Source organism: Lithobates pipiens, unplaced genomic scaffold (genome assembly GCF_037356315.1).
Source record: "Lithobates pipiens isolate NorthernLeopardFrog02 unplaced genomic scaffold, aLitPip1_a1.2 Scaffold_13, whole genome shotgun sequence".
Classification (NCBI taxonomy): Eukaryota; Metazoa; Chordata; class Amphibia; order Anura; family Ranidae; genus Lithobates; species Lithobates pipiens.
Window position 1 is genome coordinate 438071759 of NW_027507718.1, and position 27115 is coordinate 438098873.

At 40.2% G+C, this 27115-nt stretch overlaps 1 protein-coding gene across 2 annotated transcripts; it reads right to left on the reverse strand.

Moving 5' to 3' along the window:
- Positions 1–6887: 6887 nt before the first annotated feature.
- Positions 6888–27012, reverse strand: SLC34A2 (solute carrier family 34 member 2). 2 transcript variants are annotated; one of them, XM_077477684.1, is made up of 13 exons: positions 26870–27012; positions 21447–21552; positions 19401–19538; positions 19160–19288; positions 18552–18695; positions 17568–17679; positions 14801–14996; positions 14613–14699; positions 13355–13469; positions 12354–12521; positions 11735–11851; positions 11511–11635; positions 6888–8913 (listed from the first exon to the last, which is right to left on the reverse strand). In XM_077477684.1, the coding sequence occupies exons 2-13, from the start codon at positions 21547–21549 to the stop codon at positions 8341–8343; spliced, it is 2007 nt and encodes a 668-aa protein (XP_077333810.1). In that variant the 5' UTR covers positions 21550–21552; positions 26870–27012; the 3' UTR covers positions 6888–8340. The 2 variants fall into 2 exon arrangements, with proteins under 2 accessions (XP_077333810.1, XP_077333808.1); XM_077477682.1 differs by lacking the exon at positions 26870–27012 and adding an exon at positions 24442–24468.
- Between the last annotated feature and the right edge of the window lie 103 nt (positions 27013–27115).

Below are 27115 nucleotides of genomic sequence, written 5' to 3' on the forward strand. Positions count from 1 at the left end.
CCGATGCTTGCATTCGCAATTGCGTGCGAGCACGGGGGGCAGGGGGGCTTTATTTTATTATTATTATTTATTTTGCTTCTTACCATGTGATCAGCTCTGACCAGTCACAGATGATCATCACGTGAACCAGGAGGTGCCGGTAAATGGTGTTCCTCGGTTCATGCTGACAGGGAGAGCCAAACGGCGGCTCTCCCTGTCAGGGGGGGGTCTGTGCTGATAATCAGCACATTGATTATCAGCACAGCCCCATCAGATGTGCTACCACAGCTGCCAGTCGGTGCCCATAAGCTGCCAGTCAGTGCCCCATAAAAAAACATGAGAGTGCCCAGATCAGTGCCCATATCAGTACCAATTAGGGCCCACCACAGTGCCAGTCAGTGCCCATCACAGTGCCAATCAGTGCCCAGTAGTATAACCTATCAGTACCTCATCAGTATCTCATCATCAGCGCTGACCATCAGTGCCACTTGTCAGTGCCGATCAGTACTGCCTATCAGTGCCAATCAGTGCTGCCAGTCAGTGCACATCACAGCCACCAGTCAGTGCCCATCACAGCCACCAGTCAGTGCCCATCACAGCCGCCTGTCAGTGCCCATCAGTGCCACCTATCATTGTCCACCAGTGCCGCCTATCAGTGCTTCCTATTGGTGCCCATTAGTGCTGCATATCAGTGCCACCTATCAGTGCCCATGAATTCTACATATCAGTGCCTCCTCATCAGTACCCATCAGTGCCAACTCATCAGTGCCGCCTCATCAGTGCCCATCAGTGATGCCTCATCAGTGCCCGTCAGTGAAGGAGAAAACAAAATTTTATAACCAAAATGAAGAGAAACTTTTTTTTCAAAAAATGTGGTCTTTTTTAGTTTGTTTAGTAAAAAATAAAAACTGCAGAGGTGATCAAACACCATCAAAATAAAGCTCTATTTGTGGGAACAAAATGATAAAAATTTTGTTTGGGTACAGTGTAGCATGACCGCGCAATTGTAATTCAAAATGTGACAACGCTGAAAGCTGAAAATTGTCCTGCACGGGAAGGGGTGAAAGTGCCTGGTATTGAAGTGGTTAATGCAGCCGGCTCACTGCATTTGCATTGGGAAGTTGGGCCACAGCACCGTCTGGAAACCGTCTGGAATTTAAGGAATGATTCAGTTCATCCTGACACTTTGTATAGTACATAACCATTCAGCAGAGTCAATTGGAATAATTATACAGACACTTTTTTGGACCAGCGACTGGCCTTACGGGCTATTAAGTATGGCGCCATCAACTGATCATTGAGGTCCACCCCTTCCATAGTAAGGTTGTATTTATGGACACAGAGGGGTTTCTCCAAAACACCAGTTGCCGTCGGAATTTGGACTGTCGTATTTGCGTGATGGGAGGACAGAATGAAAACATTCCGATGATCCCTCCACTTTACTGCAAGCAAATGATTACTTCTCAAGCAGGCTCTCTCCCCCAGTCTAAGTTGGGACTCTACAAGCCGCTGTGGTAAGCACCGGTGATTAGATTGCACAGTGTCACATGCACCAATTCCATGATCAAACAAGTGACTAAACAATGGCACGCTTGTGTAATAATTGTCCGTGTACAAGTGGTACCCCTTTCTGAATAAGGGTGACACCAAGTCCCACACAATCTTACCAGAGCTCCCTATATAGTTTGGGCAGTTCTCTGGCTCCATGTGACTATCTTTTCCCTCGTAAACCATAAAACCATATGTTGCCCTGTCACAGAGCTTATACATCTTGACCCCAAATCTGTCACATTTGCTGGGAAGATACTGTTTGAATGACAAGCAGCCAGAAAACGCAGTCAGGGACTCATCAACGCAGACAACTTGATTGGGAGTAAACAAGGCTGCGAACTGTTGCTTGAAGTGGTTTACAAGGGGTTGAATTTTGTGGAGCTGATCGTATCCAGAGTCACACAGAGGACGACAGAGTTCATTGTTATTAAAATGCATGAACCACAAGATCTGCTGGTATCATGTCTTGGTTATGGAGGCAGAGAACACAGGCATATGGTGAATTAGATTATGAACGCAACTCACTTTTTTAGTTATACCCATGAGGAGGGATAGGCCCAGGAAGGTCTTAAATTCAGAAACTGTAATAGGTTTCCAATCTCTGGCAAGGGTCAACTAGGGATTAGTGGCAATTAATTGACCAGCATACAAATTGCTTTGGTCCACAATAGATCTATAGAGATCTTCTGTAAAAAACAGTGAATAAAAAATCAATAAATAAAAAATAAAAATCAAGTGACATAAAATCAACTGTTTCCACCTGAATTCCGGGTTGGCCAGTAATTGGGGGAATTACGGGTGCTGCAGAAGTGGTGGGCTCCCAATTAGGATTGGCAAATGCAGCAGGAAGGGAACTTTAGGCTTGATGGGCCTGTGTTGGTATTCTTGGTGGCTGCGGGACACTACTTGTGCTAGCCCTAGAACTGCACTTATGGGACTTGCCACATCATCACGTGATACTGCAGTGCTGGATGTACAACTAGGGTGTACTAGGCTGCTGCTGCTTGCCAGTTCACCAGAAGGATGAGCAGCACTAGTACTGGCTCTTTGGTCCATACGAGAGCCCTGCAGTTCTTGCACCTCAACAAAAGAAGAAGAACGGGGTCAGGTACGCCTGACCTTAGCAGGGACCACTACTCCATCGTCTGAGCTATCTGTCAGGGTGGTGTCTACTGGTTCATATTCTGAGCCTGAATCTGACAGATGGGTGACTTCCTCTTCACTCTCATGTGTCATGCTCAGAAACGTGTAGGTCTCTTCATTAGTGAACCTCCGATTTGACATTTTGGCCTCTAAATTTACTGGTATAAGTAGTGAGACTCACAGACAAAAAGAAAACCTGATTGTCAGAGCCTGCCTCAATCGCTACCAAAACCCAAAAATCTTTTAGCATTTGCAGGGATCAGACCTGACTCTATGAATCCTGCAGTTATGTGTGTTATGTTTTGTAAGTGACAGTAATCGATTGATACTGCACTTGGGTGGGCTGGACTGGACAGAGGGCTAAATGCAGATGCTAGCAGGTATCTGGGCTGATCCCACTAACGCAGCATTTTTGGGAACCCTAAACTACTGGGGACATTAATATAGTTCTGATCAGATCAAAGATATTGATCTGTTCAGACACTATACTACTAAGGGAGGTGTATGGTGTGTGCGTGGGTCTTAGCGCTACTGGCACTAATCTGATGCTGCCTGGGACTGATGCTGACCCTAACTGATGCTAAAACCTAACCGCTGGGTGATCGGGGGGTTAAACCTTTATTGGGTAATATACGGTGGGTACCTTGACGCTATGAAAAGCAAACTAACTAACCAGCGTCACCCGTGACACTAATACGGTGATCACTGGTGACAGGGTATGAAAGGGTTAACTGGGGTGCGATCAAGGGGTTAAACCTTTATTGGGGGGTACCCTAAAGCTACCTGGGCCTATGACATGGAGTGAAGGGGTTATCGGGGGGCAATCAGGGGGTTATCCAGGGGGGTGAAAAGCATGCCTACGTGTACTGGTGTTAGTGTAGTGTTGGTGCAACTCACAGTTAGATGTCCTCTCTCCTCTCTCTGGAACCAAAAAGAATTCCAGGAGAGGAGACGGCATCACTTACCCTGCCTGTGTTTATACTTGCAGACAGGGGAAGCATTTAACTTGCCAAAACCATCAGCAGGTCCAGGCCAGAAATAATTGTCAGGAGCAAGTAGCGCCATACGGGTAAGGGGTTTTGTGCAGCGGTGCCATTGTGCTGCAGTATATGTGCGTGAACCGGTTAAAACAATGATGCTTTGTTACTAAGCTCTGGCATGTTTCCTGTCATAATAAGGCTCCTGTGTTCATTAAAGCTTTACTCCAGGTAAACAGCTAACTGCTTCAGTGATATAGGGGAGTTGTTTTAGGCCTCATGTACACTGTAGCTGGTAAGCTAATGTTTAGGAGCAGTTGGGCGTTTTTTCAGCAGCCCCTGAACTCTTCTCTGCTATCTTATCAGTACATGTACACAGAGTCCTTTATATTTATAGACCTATTAATGAATACAATGTTTTTATAACTGCTTATATCAAGTAAAAAGCAACATAACTGGCCTGCACTGGATGAAGAAACTGTCAGGCAGGTCAGAAATCTGCTAGATGTAAAGTCTGTGTACAAAATGGCTCCACTCAAGGCCCTCAAACAACCCTCCTCCCCCATCTCTAGTGCTGGCTTCCTAGTGCTTATGTACAGTACATGCATTTCCAAGAAGTTACGGACTCATAAATCCAATTTATTGACCATCCAACACAGACACCTTCCTTCCTCTGACTCGACTTTAATTTGAATTATATTATTTGCCTTTCTCACTGAACGCAATGCAGGCCCTGGGCTGCTGAAATTGCAAGACTGCTGTTAATCCAAATCAAACTTTTTGGCAAAATGCATTTTAGTCAATGGTTATGACCATGAAGGTATTTTTTAAGGAATCCATTGGACTTTGGATGGTTCTCGTCGGTTACTGAAAGTGGTTTTAAAGCTAAAACATATTTTTTTAACTTAATGAATTCCCTGCAATAAGGTAAAAACGTTTTTCCACTTGCTGTGCAAGTGGCATTGATCCAGGACTTCACTTCTCTGTCTGCTCTCACTACACTACATTGAAAGCCAGTGGCGGTGCGTCCAAAAGGCTGCACAGATGCCATCCCTCTAGCACCAATAGATAGATTCATGCATTGCATAAATCTATCTATGGCCACCACTGTCACCCCCTATTCAGGTGCCCGGCCCATTTTCGAGCACCGGGAGCCTGAATTACAGCTGCAGGTTTTTTAAGCACCTGATTAGAGCCATAGGCTCTAATAGGCGTCAAAAAAGGTGACCTGCGAGCGCCATGCTGGCCACTCGCAGGTCACTGTGTTAGAAAAGCGAATGAATATTCACTTTCTTAACACTAAACTGCTTCTCCACCAATCATGTGCTCGGATCTGTTACCCGTCACCTGATGCTGAAATGACAGGTGCTGTGAGTGGACACCTATCAGGCATCCAATCATAACAGAAGATGGGAAGAGAGGACGGGAGAAGACATCGAGGAGCTGTTGGGCACAGTGGGCACAGTGAAGCACAGTGAGGCTGCATTTGATGGGGCACAGTGAGGCTGCATTTGATGGGGCACAGTGAGGCTGCATTTGATGGGCACAGTGGGGCTGCATTTGATGGGCACAGTGGCTGCATTTGATAGGCACAGTGGCTGCATTTGATGATGCACAGTGGCTGCATTTGATGGGGCACAGTGGCTGCATAAGATGGGCACAGTGGCTGCATAAGATGGGGCACAGTGGCTGCATAAGATGGGCACAGTAGCTGTATTTGATGGGGCTCAGAGACACGCATTTGATGGCACAGTGGCAGCATTTGATGGCACATTGGGAGCATCTGATATGACACAGTGGCTGTGTTTGATGGGCACAGTGGCTGTGTTTGATGGGTACAGTGGCTGCGTTTGATGGCACAGTGCCAGCAATTGATGGGCATAGTGGCTGCGTTTTATAGCACAGTGGCTGTGTTTGATGGTACAGTGGTGGCAATTGATGGGCGTGGTGGCTGCGTTTGATGGCACAGTGGCTGTGTTTGATGGCACAGTGGCTGTGTTTGATGGTACAGTGGCGGCAATTGATGGGCACAGTGGCTGCGTTTGATGGCACAGTGGCTGCTTTTGATGGTACAGTATCGGCAATTGATGGGCACAGTGGCTGCTGCATTTGATGGCACAGTGGCTGCAATTGATAGTACAGTGAGGCTGCAATTGATGGGGTTTTTTCAGAATGTTTAAGTTTATTTGCGCCCCCCTCCCCCAAAAATTTTGAGGAACAGCCTGAACTGTTGAAAGCATTGGGAGCCATTGGTCCCTGCTGCTGCAAGTCAAATTTTGTGAGTAGAGAGCCACAATGTGCACTGTGTGTGTCTATGGACGCACTCAACCTGGCTCGGGAGCATGCCCACAAATATGCCCCTATACCAAGCCGCTTGCTATGGGGGCATTCAGAAAAGAAGAGAAGCCCAGAGCACTGCCTGGGGACCCCAGAAGAGGAGGATCGGGCCTGCTCTGTGTAATACCATTGGACAGAGCAGGAGAAAATAACATGTTTATTATTTTAATTTAAAAAAGAGGCTTTAGAAACACTTTATGTTCTTTCCTACTATCCTGGATTTGTTGTTATGCCAACATTCAGGTGTTTACTAGCCATCATTTGCTTTTTTGTTTCACAAATGTAAAATAAAAACCAACTGTACACAAATTGCAATCATATACAAAATAAGGGGAAAAAAATGCAACAAACTGTACGAATGTCCCAAGCATTTACACAGCTTTCACAATAAAGCCCCATACTTTGCCTATGTTTGTTTCCCATGATTGTCAGCTCCATCTAGATTCCATAATGCAGTATTTGCCTGGAATACCTCAATCGTAATAATACATTATTATGGCCACTAGATTGAGATTCTGTTGGTAAACTCATGAGCTGCTAGGTAGACTAGATTGAGCTGACAATCAAAAACAATATTAGTCAAAATATAGGGATTTATCATGAGGACTGTGCAAATGCAAGTAGAGATCATTGATGTAGCAGTGTCTAAATCAGCAATTACCCACTTCCAGGGGGATCAGCCTGGTATGGTATATGCCTAGTTAGTTTAAATAAAACTGGACTAATGTAACTATATATAAAATAGCCATACTTGAAATTGTTATATAATGTACCTTTTGTTTGGGTGAGAGTTATCCATTCATTTTAGACAGTAGCTCATTTTGCATGGCACATGTTAATATGTAATTTAATAGTTGAAATCATTGACCATAATGTTGTTATTTTAAGCCAGTTAAGCCATTGTTGTATTATAGAATATTTATTAGGCATTGGAAAACAACATTATCTTACATTTTTTTACATTTACCCTGGCAGTACCTCAATGCCAAGGGCATAAGTAATACAAGGCACATATTTTGCATTGAACATTACATTAAAAATATTATTTTCTGGAGCTATATACATAATCTAAACTATCCTGAAGTATTTTAATGTACACAGTACACATTAATAAATTCTGTAGGAAGCATTCGAAAACTCATTACTGCTCGCTTATTGTGTTCTTCCTGATATAAGTCCAACTGATTTGATAAAACATAGATCCTTCCTGCCACTCTAAATGGTTTGTGGTAGCACAAAGTGGTCACCTAAAGTGGACTTCCTGACAAAAATGTTCTAGTTTTGAGTAGAGTAGGGTAGGGTTAGAATCTCTGGTAGGTTGTCCCTATTTGGATGACTCACCATCATTTTCTGTCCTTGAGGCAGTTGTCCCTTACGAAACAATTGATGGCAAATCTAAAATTTTACAATTGTCATGAGAACCACATAGAGGTTACCCATTTCTGTGACAACTGAAGAGATATTTTCTTAATCCCCTTTCTACCTCTTGGATGGGAAAAAAGAAAAAATTCTAGTTATTGGGGAAACAACGTTCACAATGGGGATGGTTTTGGCTTGAGATCCATTTTGAAAACCACCAACAAATAGGCAAAACGGAAGTAGCTATGTTTTTGCCTATGCGTGGCTGACAGGCTTTTACCAGCAATGGCACCACTCAAATTATTTTGATACTATGACTGGATTGATAAAGAACTCACAAGTAGGACAAACTCTACTGGTTATAAAGAAAAAGTTTTCATCTGGTGGACTTTCAGTAGATAAACAGGCATGGACATTCAAATAAAAGAGCAAGCAAGGAACACAGCAGCAAACCAGGCAGTGCCACTCCAATTTAGACATTGCCTTTTAAGATTGTTCCTCTTTTCCCACAGAAAAGTTTAGGATCCCTTTTTTATTCACATAACAAAAATATATATATATTTATTTTATGATAGGGGCTAATGGGTCAAACTACCCACCATCTTCTTAGAACTCTTTCAGAGGTCTTTAAGAAAGTGTGATATTTACATGCAGTTGCTTGTTATTCCACACGTAGCTATGATGTCACTCTCTCATCCGACTCCCCAGTTATTTAATGATTCTATTTAATAAACAATGGTTCATAGGTGTCTGACATCATTATTACTATATATAATGACTGCAGCACTTAGGCAGTATTAAGTAGACGCTAAGAGATAGAAGTCAGAACTTGATTCACTTAGAACAGAGAATACGAGTTATTATTTGGGTGCTTCCTGATGGACAAAGCAACTCATAGTATGAGATAAATAGTCATTTTATCATGTCATTAATAAATATGAAAGTATAATAATAGACTATACAGTTCTCATGGCAGATCCTTCTTACACTTGTCCTACAAGGAAGTAAGGCTCAGGTTCTTCCCTTGTTCTTTGCCGTCGATATTTGGTAGTTCATCACTCAAATCCACCACATTCTCATGACATTCCAAGGCCTGTGGCTTGTCAAGAGACAACTCCTCATCTTCAATGGGTTGGCAGCAACTACAGCATTTACACTTGCAGCAGCAGCAACATCGGCGACCACAGAAGAGGGCAGTGTGGGTCATCCAGGAATCCCATGGACTTAGAGAATGCATCCACTTGGGAAGGAATTCCCATGTCTTCAGAACGTTTGGCAACACACGTGGAAATTTGGCTTGCAAAGCGTTGATGACAATGATGACAAGTAGCAAAAACACAATAGGGACACAAACTCCCACAAGTATCTGCCATCCAGCAATTGACAAGCCAAATACTGCTAGAGGCAGCAAGAAAAAACACATGATCAAATAAATGACAGCAAACCACCGGTATCTGGCTGTTTTGTTTCCCAGACCTTTAGCTAGCCGAATAGGTATTCTTGTGAAGGGAATGGGGTAAAATAGTAGAATCCCAGATATATTGAAGAAAAAGTGACATAATGCAATCTGTAAAGAGAAAAGCACAACATTTATTTTATTTTTAGGTGAATTTAAACTCTAAATCAACATTTCATATTTACTGCCTTTTGGCATTTTGTTATATCAGTTTGGTAAGTGCAAAATAAAATACTTGCTGAACCTGTCATAAATTCTAGGGCTGCCCTGTGTCCTGTCTGCCGTGTGATCTCAAACAAAGTTATCAGAATGTGGTTTATGGCTGCATAACACCACCCCTCTATGTTATGAAGAAGAGGAGAGGGAGGTGACCTGTAGTCCCAACACACTTCCTGACCTCCAGTGACAATAATGCTCCTCTATGAATATAGTCTGCTAAATGTGGGTTTTACCAAAGAACAGGAGGTGTGTTACTAGCAGGATCACCAGGTGAAAAACAGCCCAAAAAAGGAAAACGAATTCAGCTACAGCATCTAAGGATTAGTAAAGTGCAATATATTATATTTTTTTCTTAGTTTTAGTTATGCATTATGCAAGCAGTCAGTCGGTATTCTTCAAGAAGCAAAGCATGGTAACATCACTTTATTAAAGCCAAATAGGTGTTTGATAGATTACTATGAGTGCAGCATTGTGCACTGCTTTTTAGCTCAAAGGTCATTGTAAGAACAGAATTGATAAGAAGAGCATTGTAAAGATAGCATTACATTTGCAAATCAGTTATTGTATTAGGAAACTGAATGTCTTTTACATATCAGCCTTAAAAATAAATTATCATAAAAATCTTTTTTCACTCGATTTATCAAAGATTGGATGTGCTGACACTGAAAGAATGCCCGTTAGCAACTTTTTTAATCCTTGTTAGGACCAATTAGATTGGCATGGGATATTCTGTTAAACCTGAAAATGTACTTATAGAAGCCAGCTCACTAAAACAATGAAAGCAATTGATATTTTGTGAACCCTAGGCAAGGAAATCTTTATAATGCAAAGGATGAATTTTTTTAACCAAAAAATCTCCCTTCATTCTAATCGTAGTTGATTCATTGCTGGATCAACAATTGTTAATGTGTTTTTTATTTTGTCAGCACTGGTAACCATTTGTATGTTGTTTGTTTTTAACAAAAGCATCTAAACTTTGCTTAAAGCCCAACTCTGGGCATGGGTTAACTGCTTATTTTGTCTAGGGGTGAACACAGAGCCTATACTCACCCGATCCTTTGATTCTACAGAAAACAGCGCTCCCCCTGTTCCAGAGGTGGACTGTTCCTGACATCTTCACATCCAGGGCTAGCCTATGGGCGTGATGACGTCAGGAACAGTCCACTGCACAAGACGCTAAACCATGGGGGGAAGGAGCCACAGGGACCAGTCTTGCAGTAAATCTTGGCTCTCCAATCCAGAGTTCAGTCTTAAATCTCTCTAGCATTGCAGTTAGGCTTCTTTACACGAGCTGCCGGGAGAAGTGTGGTGGGTGGGGGCGGGGTTGGGATGGCATTTAAAACAGAAATGCAGTCATTTAGGGCTATACCCATGCAAGTGCTGTGATGCTTTGCCATAGCAACTTTAAACATCCTGTCCTATTCACCAGATGATACTGCCACTGAACACAGCCCATTCAAGGCTGTGTCGTACCGCAACTGTCCTTCAACCACATACAATTAATGTGTTTGCAATGTCATGGTTCAGCATTTTGAAGGTTAAAGCAAGCATCGAGGGTGCGACATATCACCTCCTCTTTGTCCGTCACATGCCCTCTCAAAAGCTAGCCACAGCGGTTCACTTTTTAGAGGGATAGAAGTATAACAACATGTGTGAACGAGCCCTTGGAACCAATTCTTTTGGAGGTGTATTGTATGGTCTTGTATCTTTTACAATTACAGTAAAATGCCCTTTATCAGCTGGAGATTAAACGTCTCATCTTCAAACTTAGTTTAACGGCATTTCGTTTATAACAAATATAGAGGCTAAACCAATACTGTCCCGTACACACGGTTGGATAGTCTGATGACAAAATCCGTCGGATTTTTTCCGACAGATTTTGGCCCAAACTTGTTTAGCATACACACAGTCGCACAAAGTTGTCGGAAAATGCGTTCATTCAGAACGCAGTGACGTACAACGCATATGACGGGACTATAAATGGGCCAGTAGCCAATAGCTTTCGTCTGGTAATTTATTCTGAGCATGCGTGGCATTGTCTACACAAGATCAGAATTTAAACAATCGGATTTTATTGTCAGAAAATTTTAGATCCTGCTCTCAAACTTTGTGTATTGGAAATTCAGACGGAAAAAGCCCACACATGACTGGATTCGTTGGAAAGTCCGACTGTGTGTATAGGGCATAACAGTTATTGGGACCTTTAAGCCAGACTTCTGTCAGCTGAAAACAGGAATCTGTTGTAATTTTACAAATTTAACATAGTGGATATAAAGAACCTGCTTTTGTAATCTTTTAAATTATGTTACATTTTTAACAAAAAAAACTCTTCCCGAAACAAAACATTTAAATTTTCCATAGGACCCCCACCAGTACAACAAATGACAGGAATCTTATTCTTTATTTAGTTTTCTAGATGAAGCAGACTAAACGCCATGGATGGATCTTATTGTGAGAAACAAAGATTATAAACGACTAAGAAGACAGACCTGCACAGAGTTGTATAAGGTTTCCCCGGGACTGGCTAAAGCAGCTAACAGCGCAGTTGTTGTTGTTCCAATGTTAGATCCAAGCGTCAGGGGATAAGCTCTCTCTATGCTAATCACACCAATGCCTACAAGGTGACAGAAGCCAAATATTAGACAATGATGGTAGCCACCCAATGATGATTTTCATTGAACATACAAAACTTCTGCACATTTATGAATCATACCAATGAGTGGAGTAATTGCAGATGTGAAGACAGAACTGCTCTGCACAATGAATGTCATTCCAGCTCCAACCAACATTGCCAAGTAACCCGTCAGCCATGAGAATGGGAAAGGGAAATCTGTGTAATGACACATAAATTAGTTATAACACAATGACATGCCTAGTAATCTAAAATGTTGATGTATATGAGCAGCATGCTGCTGTAGCAATCTAGGACAAGTATGTGAAAGGTGTGGTGGTGGGGGGGATACCGGTGTTCCTAAAAACAGGCTTACAAAGGACAAGGGAACTAATTAAGGGAAGTGTCAGGGAGGTGCAGAGGCTCCGAATATTGAAGAGTCCTCCTTTCTTTTTGATGATCATATAGGCTTGCAGTAAAGAGACTAGTGTACAAATATGGCACTTTATTGTTTAAAACCAGTGGCACCGGATTTAGTCAGTAGTGTTGGTAATGGGTGGGCAGTATATGATGAAATGTTCAACAGGGTAAAATGGGAAACTAGTGTTTGCAAGCACAATATACTGTGTGAGCCCAGTGAGACAGACTCTAGCCAATTGACATCATGGCAAAAGGAAATTCAGGAAGAGTACCAAAGCAAAGAGATAATATGTGTTATTACCAGTGTTAATGACCTTCTTGATGGCTACAGATACTTGTCCCTTCAGCATTGAGTTCAAGAGCTTGACGATTAGGATCAGACAGGTGCAAAGCACTAGCAGTGATAGCGCCAAGAGGATAAGTCCAACTGCCAGGTCTGGAAGATTTGCCTTGGCAAACAGGTGTCCACCTAAACAATGGAATATAGAAAAATGAATGTACTAGTTTATTCAATTTCTACATTCATGTACATGGTAGAAGTGGTCTTTTATTTTGTGTACAGTAAGTCAATGGCACACAAATGGGGGCCCAGTGGCTGCAAACATTATTCAAGGCCTAACCGTGAGGCCTTGGAGCCTTGAGGTTCCTTGTAATCTGTGAACAATGAAAGCTTGCGTTGTAATAATTGCACTTTCAGGCATATTTATGCATGATTTTTTTTGTGCATTGAGGAGTGAATAGTTCCAAGAAAGAGCAAGCTTCCAAATTAGTATTCTATTAGAAGAAACATACAAGCTATAATTTTGCTTATTAGTTTTGCTTGTAGTGGCAGCTAAAATAGAGCAACAGTAGACACAGAGCTCAGGTGTCTCACTGTGCTTTTATTTTCATTGCTGTTATTCTTGTAACTTTTTTAAATTTTGTGCTACGTGGCCCTTTAAATTAAAATTATTATGAGAAACATAGAGGCACCACCATTTCTGATCTACTCTAAATACTAGTGGATTGGAGGTTCTGTCAATCCATTAGCTCTAATATTTTCCATGTTCCTGAGCCAGAACAGGTAGGCAGACCTAGAAAGTTGTAGAAAACCTAGCAATTCTTATCTGCATTGTTGTAGATTGGTGGCTCAAAGTATTGAGGAAGAGGAAGAGGAAGAGGGTCAACAAGCAGCTGGCACTTCCAGGTGGCAGCCTCTCCTAACAGGTTTTCTCTTGAAATTTCATTTAACTTTTATGTTCATATTTCCCTAATCCCATTTTCCAGTCTGGCAGCTTAACCTGAACATGAATAAGTACTTACAAGTGGCCTTGACTTGTTCTTGGATCTCTGTCCATGTCACATTGTCTTCATCTGTCCAGCAGAGTCTGTTAGCAGTGCAGTTGTCTGGCCCCGGCACTGAAGCATTCACCCACATCTGTGTAGAATAGCAAACATGCATGTTCATATAGTGTTTTTTTATTGATTTTATCATTCATCTATACCAGTGATGGCGAACCTTGGCACCCCAGATGTTTTGGAACTACATTTCCCATGATGCTCTGGCACTCTGCAGTGTAGTGGAGCATCATGGGAAATGTAGTTCCAAAACATCTGGGGTGCCGAGGTTCGCCATCACTGATCTATACCATAGGTCTCCAAAAAATTTTAAACAAATGGCTAGTTTACTGTCACTCAGACTTTAGATAGATAGATGAGAGTTGGAAAATGCCCCAGCATCAGTGGGAGTAAACAATGTCTTGAACTTGGTGTTCAGTAGAAGGAGGAATAGAGCCCCATCACTGGTATTAGTTGGAGGAATAGTACCCAATCATTGGTGTCAGTGGGAGGAATTGTGCCCCATTGTTTATGTAAGTGGGAGGAATTAGGCTCCATTGTTAGTGCAGTGCCACATATCAGTGGTAAGAACAGTGCCCCAGGGGGCAGATAAGGCAAGCACAGGGCCACATCTGGCTCACAGGTCATAGTTTGGAGGCTACTGCTCTATACCACAATATCTTTCGAAAAATGCAGATGTGTAACTTAAGCAGCATTTTGTCTAGCCACTTGATCTGCAGCCAACCCATTGATTGTAGATTGATATCTCTGATGACAATTTATGTTGTGAAATGTATGTATTACTAGATTTGTATTTACATTAATTTATGTTTTTCTCCATGTAGGACTGCAGGAAGATATTTGTGGCCACTGTCTATAGCATCCCCTGTGAGTTAGAAAAGTGTAGCCTTGGAAAAGCTCCTGCCTCTCATCCACAGTAACATAACATTCTCACTCTATATTGTGGGTGGTACTGAGTGGGTGGAGCATGTTTTCCTTAATCCTTCCCAAGAGGAGTGCTTATATTAGCACTCTGCAGACAGACAGCTTGGTAGGAGACAATTTTAAACATAAATTGGAACTAATAAAAATAAGAAATGTATATTTTCAGGAAAACAATAGTTCTAGCTATATCGCATATGATTTTATGAATGGCTACAGTTTAGACTCCACCTGGGTCATGGACAATATAATGAATGTTATCTCCCATACTGATACATTTCTGACATCACATACACTTTACCTTTGTTCCACAATCTCTTTTAATCAGACTCTTGTTCTGAGCAGCTGGATCCCCATTGGCAATTTCCTGTATGACCTTCTTATCAAGCTGCAATGTAGAAATTTCATATTTAGCGTGACCTGTTTTTATTGATTGATTGAGCATTAGAAATCTGAAAGATGGCGGCAAAGGCCTACATTTATTCATACCTGGATGATTCCTTTGGTGAGAGGCTCAGTGATAACCTTCAGCATATCTGGGGCATCCTCTCCTGACTCTAAGTTGAAGGAATCCACAATGGCATTGGTGAGATGGTACAGGTATCCTGATGCTATTTCAATGGGTAGCAGGATCAGCACTGACAGCCAGTTGAAAAAATCATGGACAGTAGCTCCAGCAAATGCCCTATTATGAGGAAATATTGAAAGTTATTAAATTCAATTCCAGATTATAGCATTATTTGTAGATAATTTAAAAGGCTGTCACTTTATATGTGTTATACAATTTAAAGTGATATTAAAGCCTTGTCTTTTATTGTTTTTTTTTTAAATAATAAACATGCTATACTTACCTGCTCTGTGTAATGGTTTTGCACAGAACAGTCGGGATCCTCTTCTTCTCAGGTCCCATGCCAGTGCTCCTGTCTCCTTTCTCCTGACAGGTGCCCCCACAGCAAGCAGTTTTCTCTGGGGCACGCAAGTAGGTGCATGTCCATTCACATACGGAGCCACGGGTCAGCCCCGCCCCCTCCATCTCCTGATTTGCTCTCTGGCTGTCAGTCCATCAGGAGTTCAAGCCAATCAGGAAGGTATTGGGGGGAGGGGGGGCTGATGCACACAAAAGGTCTATGCATGAAGGTAAAAGAACCTTGTGCCTTTACAACCATTTTAAGTTTTAAAAGAGAAGTATGTTTTTTGTTTTGTTTTTTTAGATTCATATTTACCTAGGAGGATGACGCAGCCCCCCCCCCCCCCCCCCCGCCGTCTCTGCACCTGAGAATCAAGCAACCAAAGGATAGTCACATCCTGCCTTGTGTTTTACCAGATGTGAATTGAGGGTAACTCTCCAGCTGTCAAAATACCTGAACAGTGTCTGTGTCTATATGAATCTAATTGGACAATTTTCTGGCTGGCTTTTTTGAAATTCTAATCAAGAGATGTGGGCCAGGAGAAGGCTGACAGGGCCACCCACTGAGCAATATGGATTGCCAGCTTAAAGTGTTACTAAACCCACGACAGTATAATCAGTCTGTATATGCAGCATAGCATGCTTGTTATACTCACTGTGCTTAAAGAGGGAGTCCGCCGGGAGTCCGCGTTTTTTTTTTTAAAAGCCAGCAGCTACAAATACTGCAGCTGCTGACTTTTAAAATAGTGACACTTATCTGTCCAGCTCGCCCGCGATGTCGGCACCCGAAGCCGATCTCTCGATCGTCTCTCGGGTGCTGCCGCCGCCATCTTGGGTATGGGAATCAGGAAGTGGAGCCTTTCGGCTTCATTTCCCGGTTCCCTACTGTGCATGCGCGAGTCGCGCTGCGCAATAAGGATGGACCCGCTGCCTCTGGGATCTGTGTGTTTCCCAGCAGGCAGTGGGGGACTTTCAGAAAGGGGCGTAATCTACGCCCCTTTCCGCAGAGAGCTATCCCGGAAGTGGGTGCAGATACCTGTACTGTACAGGTACCTGCACCCCCCTCCCCCCTGAAAGGTGCCAATTGTGGTGCCGGAGGGGGGAGGATTCCAATGAGCGGAAGGTCCACTTTAGGGTGGACCTCCGCTTTAAGGGGTTAATCCTCTGCATTATGTAAAAAGACAGTTTTATGCTGTATGCACAGATCCTTCCCTCCTGCACTGTCTATCTGGGGAAAGCCAGCTAACACAGGTAGGGTAGCCGACCTGCGCATGCTCAGTTGTATCTTTTATGCTGGAGAGAATAATTACTTGTTCTCAGAGATAGCCAGGTCACATGATATTGGCATCACACATGTTGGTGTGTATACAGGCTGTAGTTGAAATCTCCTCCTACCTGAACTCTCAGCACTGGAGAAACTGTGCAGTTTATCACTGACCGTGGTATACAGATCAGCTAAAATAGTGGCAATATTTTAAAAGTAAGAAGAAGATTTATAAGTTGTGGGCGCTGTGGGCACTGTGGAAGGGGGGGCAGATGAACTATTTTCATATCACTGGGTTTAGTAACAAGAGTTTAATAAAAGGACAGCAGTAATGGCAACCTCAATGCATTTTTAGGGTAGCTTTTATTCAATACACACTTTGTGGGCAGTGTTAAAATTATACTAAAGTCTTGTTTTTTTTTCTAAAAATAACAAACACGTCATACCTACCTGCTTTGTGCAATGGTTTTGCACAGAGCAGCACAGATCCTCCTCTTCTCAGGGTCCTTCCTCGCTCCTGGCCCCTCCCTCCTGCGGGTTGCTATAGAGGTACCCAAGCAGAGCCACTGCTCTGTGTGTCCATTCAGACATAGACACGTGGCTCAGCCCTGCTCTCTCTCCTCATTGGTTGATTGACTTTGACTGCCAGCAGCAGAAGCCAATGGCACATGATTTGTGTCTCAGCCAATCAGGAGAGAGAGTCCCAGACAGCCGAGTCTCTCGTGCAACATAACTGGATCGAGATGGGGCTCGGGTAAGTATAAGGGTGTCTGAGGGGGGCTGCTGCACACAGAAGTTTTTTTTTTATCTTAATGCATAGAATGCATTAAGATAAAAAAAAAACTTCTGTCTTTAGAACCACTTACATTTTTATGCAAATTTCGATTTAGTTTTATTCTTTTGACTAAAATGCTATTATATTTTTAGTCATGTTAATTATTTTCATTTTAGTCATATTTTAGTCGACTAACATAGTGTTATTTAGTCTAACAAAATATTTCTATTGACTAAACTAGCACTATGCATAGGTTCACTTTTATCTCATTGCCAATCTCATAGTCATGGAAAAGGAGTAGATACTGTACCTTCTAAATTCATTCCGGTCACCAGACTGCATCAGAGCTACAATGGTGTTTGTTACAGATGTGCCAATGTTGGCTCCCATGATGATTGGAATGGCTGTCCTGACCGTTAGAACTGCCAAAACAGAAAAATAGGACTCCGGTATTAATCTTATAATGTAATCAGGAACACAATGGAAGAAAACAACGTGTTTGTGCCTTGTCACAACAGTCTGATGGGATTTGCTTACCTATGAATAGTAAGTGGAAGAGTTCAAAAAATATGTTAATCATTTTACCTGCCAAAGAATTTTAAGTTCTGCACAACCATTCTTGTGACTTACATACTTCACAGCCAGGTTGGTGACACATATTTTCTGGTTTAGCATGGTTTACCCCTCCATCTGCAGCCATCTCACTGGACATTGTACCAGCATCATCACATCTTGCCAGCAGTGAGCTTTAAGAAGTAATGCCAAACCAGAAATTAGGAGAGTGATCTTCCTGACTAACAAAGATGTACTTCTCTGTTAGGAAGAGCACTCTCCTAATTTCTGGTTTGGCATTACTTCCTAAAGCTCACTGGCCAGATGTGATCATGTTGGTGCAATGTCCACTGAGATGGCTGCAGATGGAGAGGTAAACCATGCTGAACCAGAAAATGTGTCACCTACCTGGCTGTGAAGTATGTAAGTCACATGAATGGAGGGCAAAAATTAACAAACTTTTTGATAGGTAAATTCCTTTACTGTATATGTAATTGAAGTGTCTGTTTGTCTGGTGTACCACTTTTAAGTTCCTGGAATTGACCAGATCAATGTAGCATAAAAAGCCTTCTCACTATAGAGATCGTCAATGTGAATAAGACAAAAGATATGGTTACAACAATATAAAACCAAATGTTCTGGATGACAAATGGGGCATGAAGCAATGCTGGAAGCAATAATCTACTCCGCAGAAGTAGGGGCAGACACATAGCTATTTCTATAATTAAAAATTCCCACTCACGTCCAGACGACACCATGCTGACCACGATAGATGTGGATGTACTTGAGCTCTGTACAAGAACAGTCACCAGGACACCAATAACCAGCCCAGCAACAGGATTGGAGAGAACAGAGTGGTTCTTAAAAATATCTCCTGCAGCTTTGCCTAAAATAAATTAATTAAATGTATTAATTTGTTGATTAGTTAGTTAGTTATTGCAATAAACATTAGTATCTTAATCCAACCAAAATCTCCATAGTGTAACCTAACTATAAAATCCAACATGAAGAGTATGACCACCTTATGGAAGAAATCTTTCAGCCCTCCATCCAGCATCAAACACAAACTTATTTAAATTCAAGTACAATGTCATGTATTGCAGTTTATCGGCCCCTTAGTCTATGTGCACTGGGAATTATGTAGTAATTTCCAGTTCACTGAATTCAACTCTAGAAGAGCAGCAATGGGAGAAGCCACCTCTCAAGCCACCCCCCCAACCTCTCTCCATCCCCGTAACTCCTCTCCACCCCCCATAATCCCTCCCCACCTCCCCCTTTTAGGCCTGAATTGGGATGACCTTTGTATTATAGCATGTTGCAAATAGTTAGAATAAAGTAGAACCCACTTACCACCAACCAACTGAAAGGCAGAGCTTAACACATCCAGTGAACACACAAAGAAGTACAACAATCCCAGTAGGAGGATAAACCGAGCGATCCCCTTTAGAACAGACAAGACACGTTGTTTTGTGGTCATTTCTAAAAAACAAGAAGACACTTTGTTTGTTGTCCACAGTGAAATAAGCACAATCTACACCAGAACTGTGCTATAACAATCAAAAAAATAATAGCAAAGGCTTGGTACACTTACCTGCCCACTTTGGTCCAGTACTTTTAAGTTCCGGCATGTCCCATGGATCAAACTCCTTTTCTTTTTCAGATACATCTTGGCAGAGTGTCACAGAGGAGTAACTCGGTGGTAAGTCTGTAGTAGTTAAACTAGTATTGTCTGAAAAACATATATGAATAAGTATATGTCAAGAAAATGCCATTGCGGGAACCTACAACATTTTGTCTTCTGTAGGATACATAAATGAATGCAATAGTTTATCTTATCATCAATATCTTATCGATTGGTATTATTATTATTATTATTGTTATAATTTTATCAGTGCATTTAATGTTTAAACAAATCTTGTTTATGTAATGACATTAAATTATATATATTATATATGTACATGGAGTGGCCGTATTTTTCCATTACTTGTATACAGCCTTAACATTACATAGAAGGGGAACGTTAGGATTTTAAAATAAGAAAAAAGCAGCAATTTTTTAAAAATTTCTGTTATGTCATGTGAATGGATAGGTAAAACAAATATAAAATCGGTAATCTTCCAATTTGGCTGCAAATGTAAAATACACTTTAAAGATAAAGTCCAGGTATAAATATTTTACACATGGTTACGTTGGTCCAACTGGAACCAATGTAACTATGCATATAACATACCTGGCCAATGCCCCTTGAAGCTGGAAATCACTGAAGTAGAAACCTGCTACTCAACTTATCTCTACTTGCCTTTGGGTCCCATGCTGAGTGACTGCATTCTGAGCACAGGAGGTTGACTACTTGGCACAAGTGCCATTTATAGAATGCTTTGCATTTTTTGAATAAATAGAAAGCAGTCTCTGACTGGACCAGGTGGAGAATGTGACATCATCGCCCTGCCTTGTCCAATCAGAGAATGCTTTGCATTATTTCAGAAAATGCAAAGCATTCTCTAAATAGTGCCTGTGCTGAGCAGCGGACCTCCTGTGCTCAGTAGGCAGGAGTGTGGGGGACCTGAAAGCAGCGGTGTCTGCTTCTGTGATTTCCAGCTTCCAGGGGCATCAGCCAGATATAGTATAATTAAATTGGTCTAAGCTGGATAAAAATATATATAAAATACAAATATGCCTGAAATTATTCTTTATATAGTCATTGAAAATGAAAGAAATAAATGAAATAGATTTTTTAGCAAATAATGTAAAACAAAAAATGCTAAAAAAATGTTTTCTGCTTTTGCCTGAAAATGCAAAACAATCTACCTCTAGAACCTTATAAAAGAAGAAATACTAATATTTTCAAACTTTACAGTGTGTTAAGTTTAAGAGAACTTCTAGAACTAAATAAACTGAGATAATATTCAGGTCATGAGCTGAGGCACCTCCCAAATGCAACACATTTCCCAACCTTAATTCCCTATAAAGAGCAAAACTGACAGCCCTTAGTGAACCCCTTGAAAATAAAATGGGCAATAACATAAACCATTAAGTTCCTTGCATATTTATATATAAAAAAAGAGAAAGATAGAGGGAACCCTAATCCTGCAATTAATATTTAGATCACTTAACAATTAGTAATATATGATGTGTGTAGTAATGAAAGAAGTACAATCTACAAGGCTTTATACAGTACACCAACAGATAGCAATATCCTGTCAAATATCTGGATTTATACCAATATAGATAGATATGTACTTATGATCATGAAAGGTTTACGTAGCTCTCTTACATAATGAAGACATATTTTAGTCTATGTGAAATAATATGAAGCTGCCAAGAAAGACTTGTGTCTAACATTGAGACATAACCTTTGTGTAGTTTAGTTTTAGAAAAACAGCAACAAAAAGCATTGCTTGCGGGCCTGCTGTGATATGGAGGAATTAAGTAACTCTCAAATATTTCTCAGCAGAACAGTCACTGACAACAAATTATTATGTCTGTAGGGGTCACCTAATTTGTATATTAGCACTTATTCTAGCTGCTATTAAGCTATATTTAGAAATCAAAATGGCCTAGTCATTGGAATTAACAGAAAGGTTTTGTTTAAACTAAATTTCTTCTTTAACACAGCACTTTGTTGGAGGTACTTTACCAGGTGGAGGGAATGTACTGCCATTCAGGGACATATCCGTCTGTTTTTTGACATCTTCCAGATCATCAGCAATATGGTTTTGGAATTCCGGAAAAGGAGGCATTTTCTGGAAACAATACAGTTTGCAAGTGAAAATGCTGGCAGGAGTTTTTAGATCAAAAACATACAAACAGTAGGATCAGTAGGATGCAGCGACCCAACAGCTTTTTGTCAAAGATCCTGTTCACCATAAATAAGCTCATTCAATAAAGCAGCATCCAAATAATAATGGTACGCAAACAACAGATACCACATGAACCAAAAGCATTTCTCCACCTATTAGTATGCAACTGGAAGAACAATTTTAGTTGCATTGTGATTGGGTGTTCCTCCTTGAAGCATGGAATGCAAATGCTATATGTAGTAACCAAATCTCTGCATGAAGTGGAACAATATTTCTGTGTCCAATATGCTGCTTTGGTTACCTTGGCCAACTCTCTACCATATTTTTTAAAATGTTTAGTTTACTTACTTTTTTACGCATACAACAATGGTTTGCCTTTTTATTTTTTTTATTTATGCCGAGACCCAAAGAGGGGAATTTCAGAGGGAGTCATTTCCTCCCAAAATCTCATTCTGAAATTCCCAGTGATGTCTGTATTTGTGTTTGTTTTACTGGAACAGACTTCTAAAGTACATCAGGTAATGTGATGGCCATTAAACAATGGTTGCATTCTCTCAAAGAAGACTTTGTATTAGAAAGTTAATGAGTCCTGAGCACACAATGAGCTAAAGAGTCTCCTGATTTATTGACTTGTCACACAGAGTTCCTGGTGTCACTGTGTCTTTCACAACAGCCTGTGAGCTATCAATGTGTGTCTACTAGGACACAAGGGACAAGAATATGTTGTAGGACTTTATTTTTCATGTACTGATCAGTGGTTTTCATTTTAACCTGATTTTCTTTTGCAATAACAAATCATTAGACAGTTCATCATCAAGAACTTCTGATCTAGTAAAGTTCACAAACATTCCCTATTAATCAATCAACTTGGTACATTCAGTCTGCCCATTAATAGTTTGAATCTTGGCCGGTTTCTGCTGAACCAGCTGAGATTGGAACTGCGTATGGACAGCTTAAATTAGAAAGCGAGGCACATAATCTTAATTTTGCCAAATGAGTGAGAAGATAAAAATGCAAAACAAGAGTGACATGCTTCTGAGTTCTATGGCCTATTCAGATAATGATACCAGGGTTGTTTTACTAAAACCGTAAAGAGCAAAAACTGTCATGGTAGCCAATTGGTAGCTGTGCATGGTAGCCAATTGGCTTCTAACTTTATCTTGTTCAATTAAGCTTTGACAAAAACCTGGAAGCTAATTGGTTTCTATGCAATGCTGCACCAGATTTTGTACTTTCCAGTTTTAGTAAATAACCCTCACTTTTTGCGCAGTCACAATGCCAGATTTTGTAATTTCCAGTTTTAGTAAATAACCCGCACTGAGTCTTTTGGCGCAGTCGCAATGCACATTGCATGTATTATTCTACAAAGTATATCCTATGATGTGCTCACAGATTTTCCAAACAAGGGATAGAATTGTATAGAGGACAATACCAAAAACCTGCCTTTATAGTAATACACTGAATCTTTTCTGTCATCTATGTTTATCCTGCGCAATTTCCAGCAAGTCAATCCTACTCAACCTGCCGATCCACTTATATATAATTACTATCTCCACCTCAAAACTTTTTTACCTGGCATACAATAATAGCACCTTGCAGGAGTACATGAGAAAATTTTAACTGTACTACATGCAATAAATCACTGGGCAATACAAGTTATTGGGTGTAATATTGAGTGGTTAATTGTATGGGTTGGACAACAACTCTCATTAGAGTCAGGTGATTACTATAAAATAGCTGGGAGTGGAAGTTTCATGAGTACCAACATCACCTCTAAGTTTTGAGAATTTATAGAGCAGAGAGGAGATCATTTATAAAAACAATGCAAAAAGCATAAAAGAGTGATGAAAATAAGAATACTCCAGCAAACCAAAGGAAACCATCACATTTGTAGAATATATGTATTATACCTGTTCAGACACAAGGTCTAAATGTCTGCTAGGGGTTTCTACACTTTTTTATATTGCCTAGGTACTGAAGAATAAGATTGTTCGAATTGCTATGCATGTGCATGTTACAACCATGGCTTTCCATTACTAAATGGTCACACAAGTTTCAGTATTAAGCTTGATAAATGACAGGGATAAGTGTAACATTGCTGCAATGCATGTAGTCATGTAGCAATTCATGTATTCAAAGTAGGCTCTCTGTGCTGCAACCCTTCTGATTTTTGGTTTATTTTGGTGGTCACTGAGGACACCTGGTTGCCGTTCACCCATATACATTTAGTATTAGGAGATGTGAGTATTTATATGGCCAATATTATTTTTTCTTGTGCTTGGCTCCTCACGTTTTCCAGCTCTGACACTGTGGAATCAAATAAATCAATCAGTTACCACTTATTCGTAGCCTAAATGTTGCAATTGTTTCTTACCCTCTGAATAAATTTTTGTTAACAAACTGTATGGCCAGTCCAAGTTTAGCTTGAGGATGGGCAGTGCCTCTATGTATTTGATAGGTATATTTTGGTTTCAAGAATTTCATTAAGTTTTAACATTAAAGCATTATATGATAGGTATAATTTAACTCGTTGAATATATTGTTAAAGTTATGGCAGATTGTTCACTCAAGTAATTGTTTTAAGCATTTAAAGATTATAATGCTGCAACATAGAAAAATGAACAGCACTACTGCAGCAAAGCAAGTGTTCACAAGATTGAAGGTCCCCTTTAGCACAATATACACCTGGGCAATATGGCCCTTGTGCAGTTGTTCCTATAGAGATACACAGCACAGCCCCTTCACCATAGAGAAGCAAAGCAAACTCTAGCAATACAAGCATTGTGCTCTGCAAAGCTAAGCGCTATCCTTCACCATTAAACTCCAAAGTACCTTTTTATCCATGTTTATGGCTGAAGTCAAGTACTGGAAGGCAATTATTGTAAATTAAATAGATGTGAAATATATAATGAAATTACATAAGCTTTATAATTTTTTTAAGATTAACTACTAGTTCTGTTGCTAAATGTGCAATCCCAGTTCCACCATTTGAAAACTGGGTCCCCGGTTATGTAGAATTACCCTAATCACAATTTTTTGAAACATTAATTTAAGTTGTCACTAATCATGGCTTTCAAAGCAAAAGTTACTCTATCATATTCCACCCTACCTGTCTGAGACAAGGCTTTCTCTAGAGGTATTGCTACCTCTAGCACTTTACTGCTTCTATGTCAGGCTTGTCCATGTCAATAAAGCTATATAAGTGTTCCTGAAGGAGTAGACAGTTTTGAGCCAAATGAGAGCTGCTTTCAGCAGATGTTTTTGGCTTGTCTACGATGTAAGAAAGAATGAAAAAGACCCGTTATGTTGAATGTACTAAAATTTGGACCTTTTCACTCAAAATCCATCAGGAGACAATTATAGGGATGACGTTGTAGACCTCTTTTTGAGAATGCTAGTTGTCTTGATGTCATATTCATCTTCTGACAAGTACTTCCAGGTAAGTGACTCAAAATACTTCAAAGCAAAAGACAGCCAGGAAACTAGCATTTTCGGGTGGATGTGGTCTTTATGTCTCTTAATATATTTTCTTGCTTTCCATGATCTATTAGTCATTCTATGACAAGATTTCCTAGGAATTAGGTTACATGTCGAGCTCTATACACTGATTTGCTTAAATATAAAGTCACATATATTACAAATAAATGTTATCAGCAGGGATAGTAAATCTGCCAACATTTGCCTTTGGTCTATAACATTAAGTAAATGGTTTTGACATTCTTCATCGCCTGTGCCTAAACAGGAAATTAAATGAGCCCCAAAAGTTTGAAATTAGCTAGCTTTAAGTAAAAAAAAAAAAAAAAGCTTGAAGGACTAAAACTTTGTCTCACATCATAGGTGAATTAAATAAACAGTGGCCTTGTCTTGTCTACTGCTCTGATGCACTTCAGGAATGTGGAAAATGAGAACACTGGGGCAGATAGCACAACATTACTATGCAATGAAGCAACAGGTTTATGCCAGGCAGGGACAGTTTAAATACAATCACTTCAAATCCTTTATACGAATTTGCTAAACAGTGTGGAAATTTCCAAACACAATGCGAGCACACTGTACCAGCCAAATTTGCTCATGGTTCAATCAACCTAAATAATTATACCCAAGAACTGAATATAAAAGTAACACATTAAAAAGTATTTAATGCTAATGTTATTAATTTATAGAGTACAATTGTTCATAGTGCTTAAGATTAGGTAAGAGGTGTCAGAACAAATAAAGTTGTTGTATTTGATTAATTGTGTGTTTGTTAGGGGTTACCATTGTCTACACATTGCTGTGTGCCCTTATCAGCAGGGAAACAATTATCATTCGTGCTTTTGCTTCCCATTAAAATTTGAATTGCAATGTGTGTATTGAGAATGATTATTATTTAATTATTTGGCACAAACGAAATAGAAGTTTATACTAAGGAAAACACCCCGGTTTCCTTTGTCCTCTAGAACAGTATGTAACAATGTACCAGCGGTGCAGTGTTACTTGAATTTATTTTAAAATATTTTATCTGTACTTTTATTTATTAAGTGGATATCAAATGAAGCACCATACTCAATTCATAACATGAATCAATGAAAAGGGCATAAATTACAAATGATATCCAGGGACAGCGCTATGTTTAAAAAAAATATTCTCCATGTGCCTGATTTTGAACACTGAGAATAAAAGTGTTATATATTTATTTCAAAAAATATTTTTAGTATTTTGTACTGCTAAAGAAGTGTGCAGCCTAAAAGAAAACCTCAAATTATATAACTGGTATAGTAAAGCAATTTGGTCTTCTAAAACAGTATGTAACAGTGTGGCAGTGATGCAGTGCCACTGGAAATTATTTTAAACATTTTTATCTATGTTTTTGTTTATTATGCTGACATCAAATAAGGCACCATAAGCAATTTATAAGACGAATAAATGAAAAAAAAAGGACTAAATTATAAATCATATCCAGGGAGAATGCCATTTCTAAAAACTTCATAATAATATCCCTGTTTTTGAACACAGATCAATGTAAAAATGTAAACTATTTTATTTGTAGTTCCAAATACATTTTAATATGTTGTGCTTTGGTAGAAGTGTTTGGCATCCAAAAAAGCAAAAAATAACCCCCCAGATATATAGATGACTTTAATAACAATTTTCTCTATGCTTTTATTTATTGTGCTGACATTAAATAAAGCGCTATAATCAATTCATAACATGAATAAATGAAAGTATTATGCTCATGTACAGGTAAAGACTATAATTATTGTAATAAGTGATGTCTTACCTTTTGATCCCGTGATAGAGGAAGCAGAGAAAGGAGAGGTGAGTTGCTGGGAGTTGGGATGCAGGTACCAAGGATTTCAGCACTTTTATACAGGATGAGAGGTGTACCTACACACCCAGGTCACACTATGGCATCCCTCCCATTTACCCTTTAGCACTGCCTTCCCTACCTGACTCCTTACTCCCAATCTTCCCCATCAGCACTTTCCAATCAAGGAGATGATAAGTTACTTGCTCCCTCTGGCTT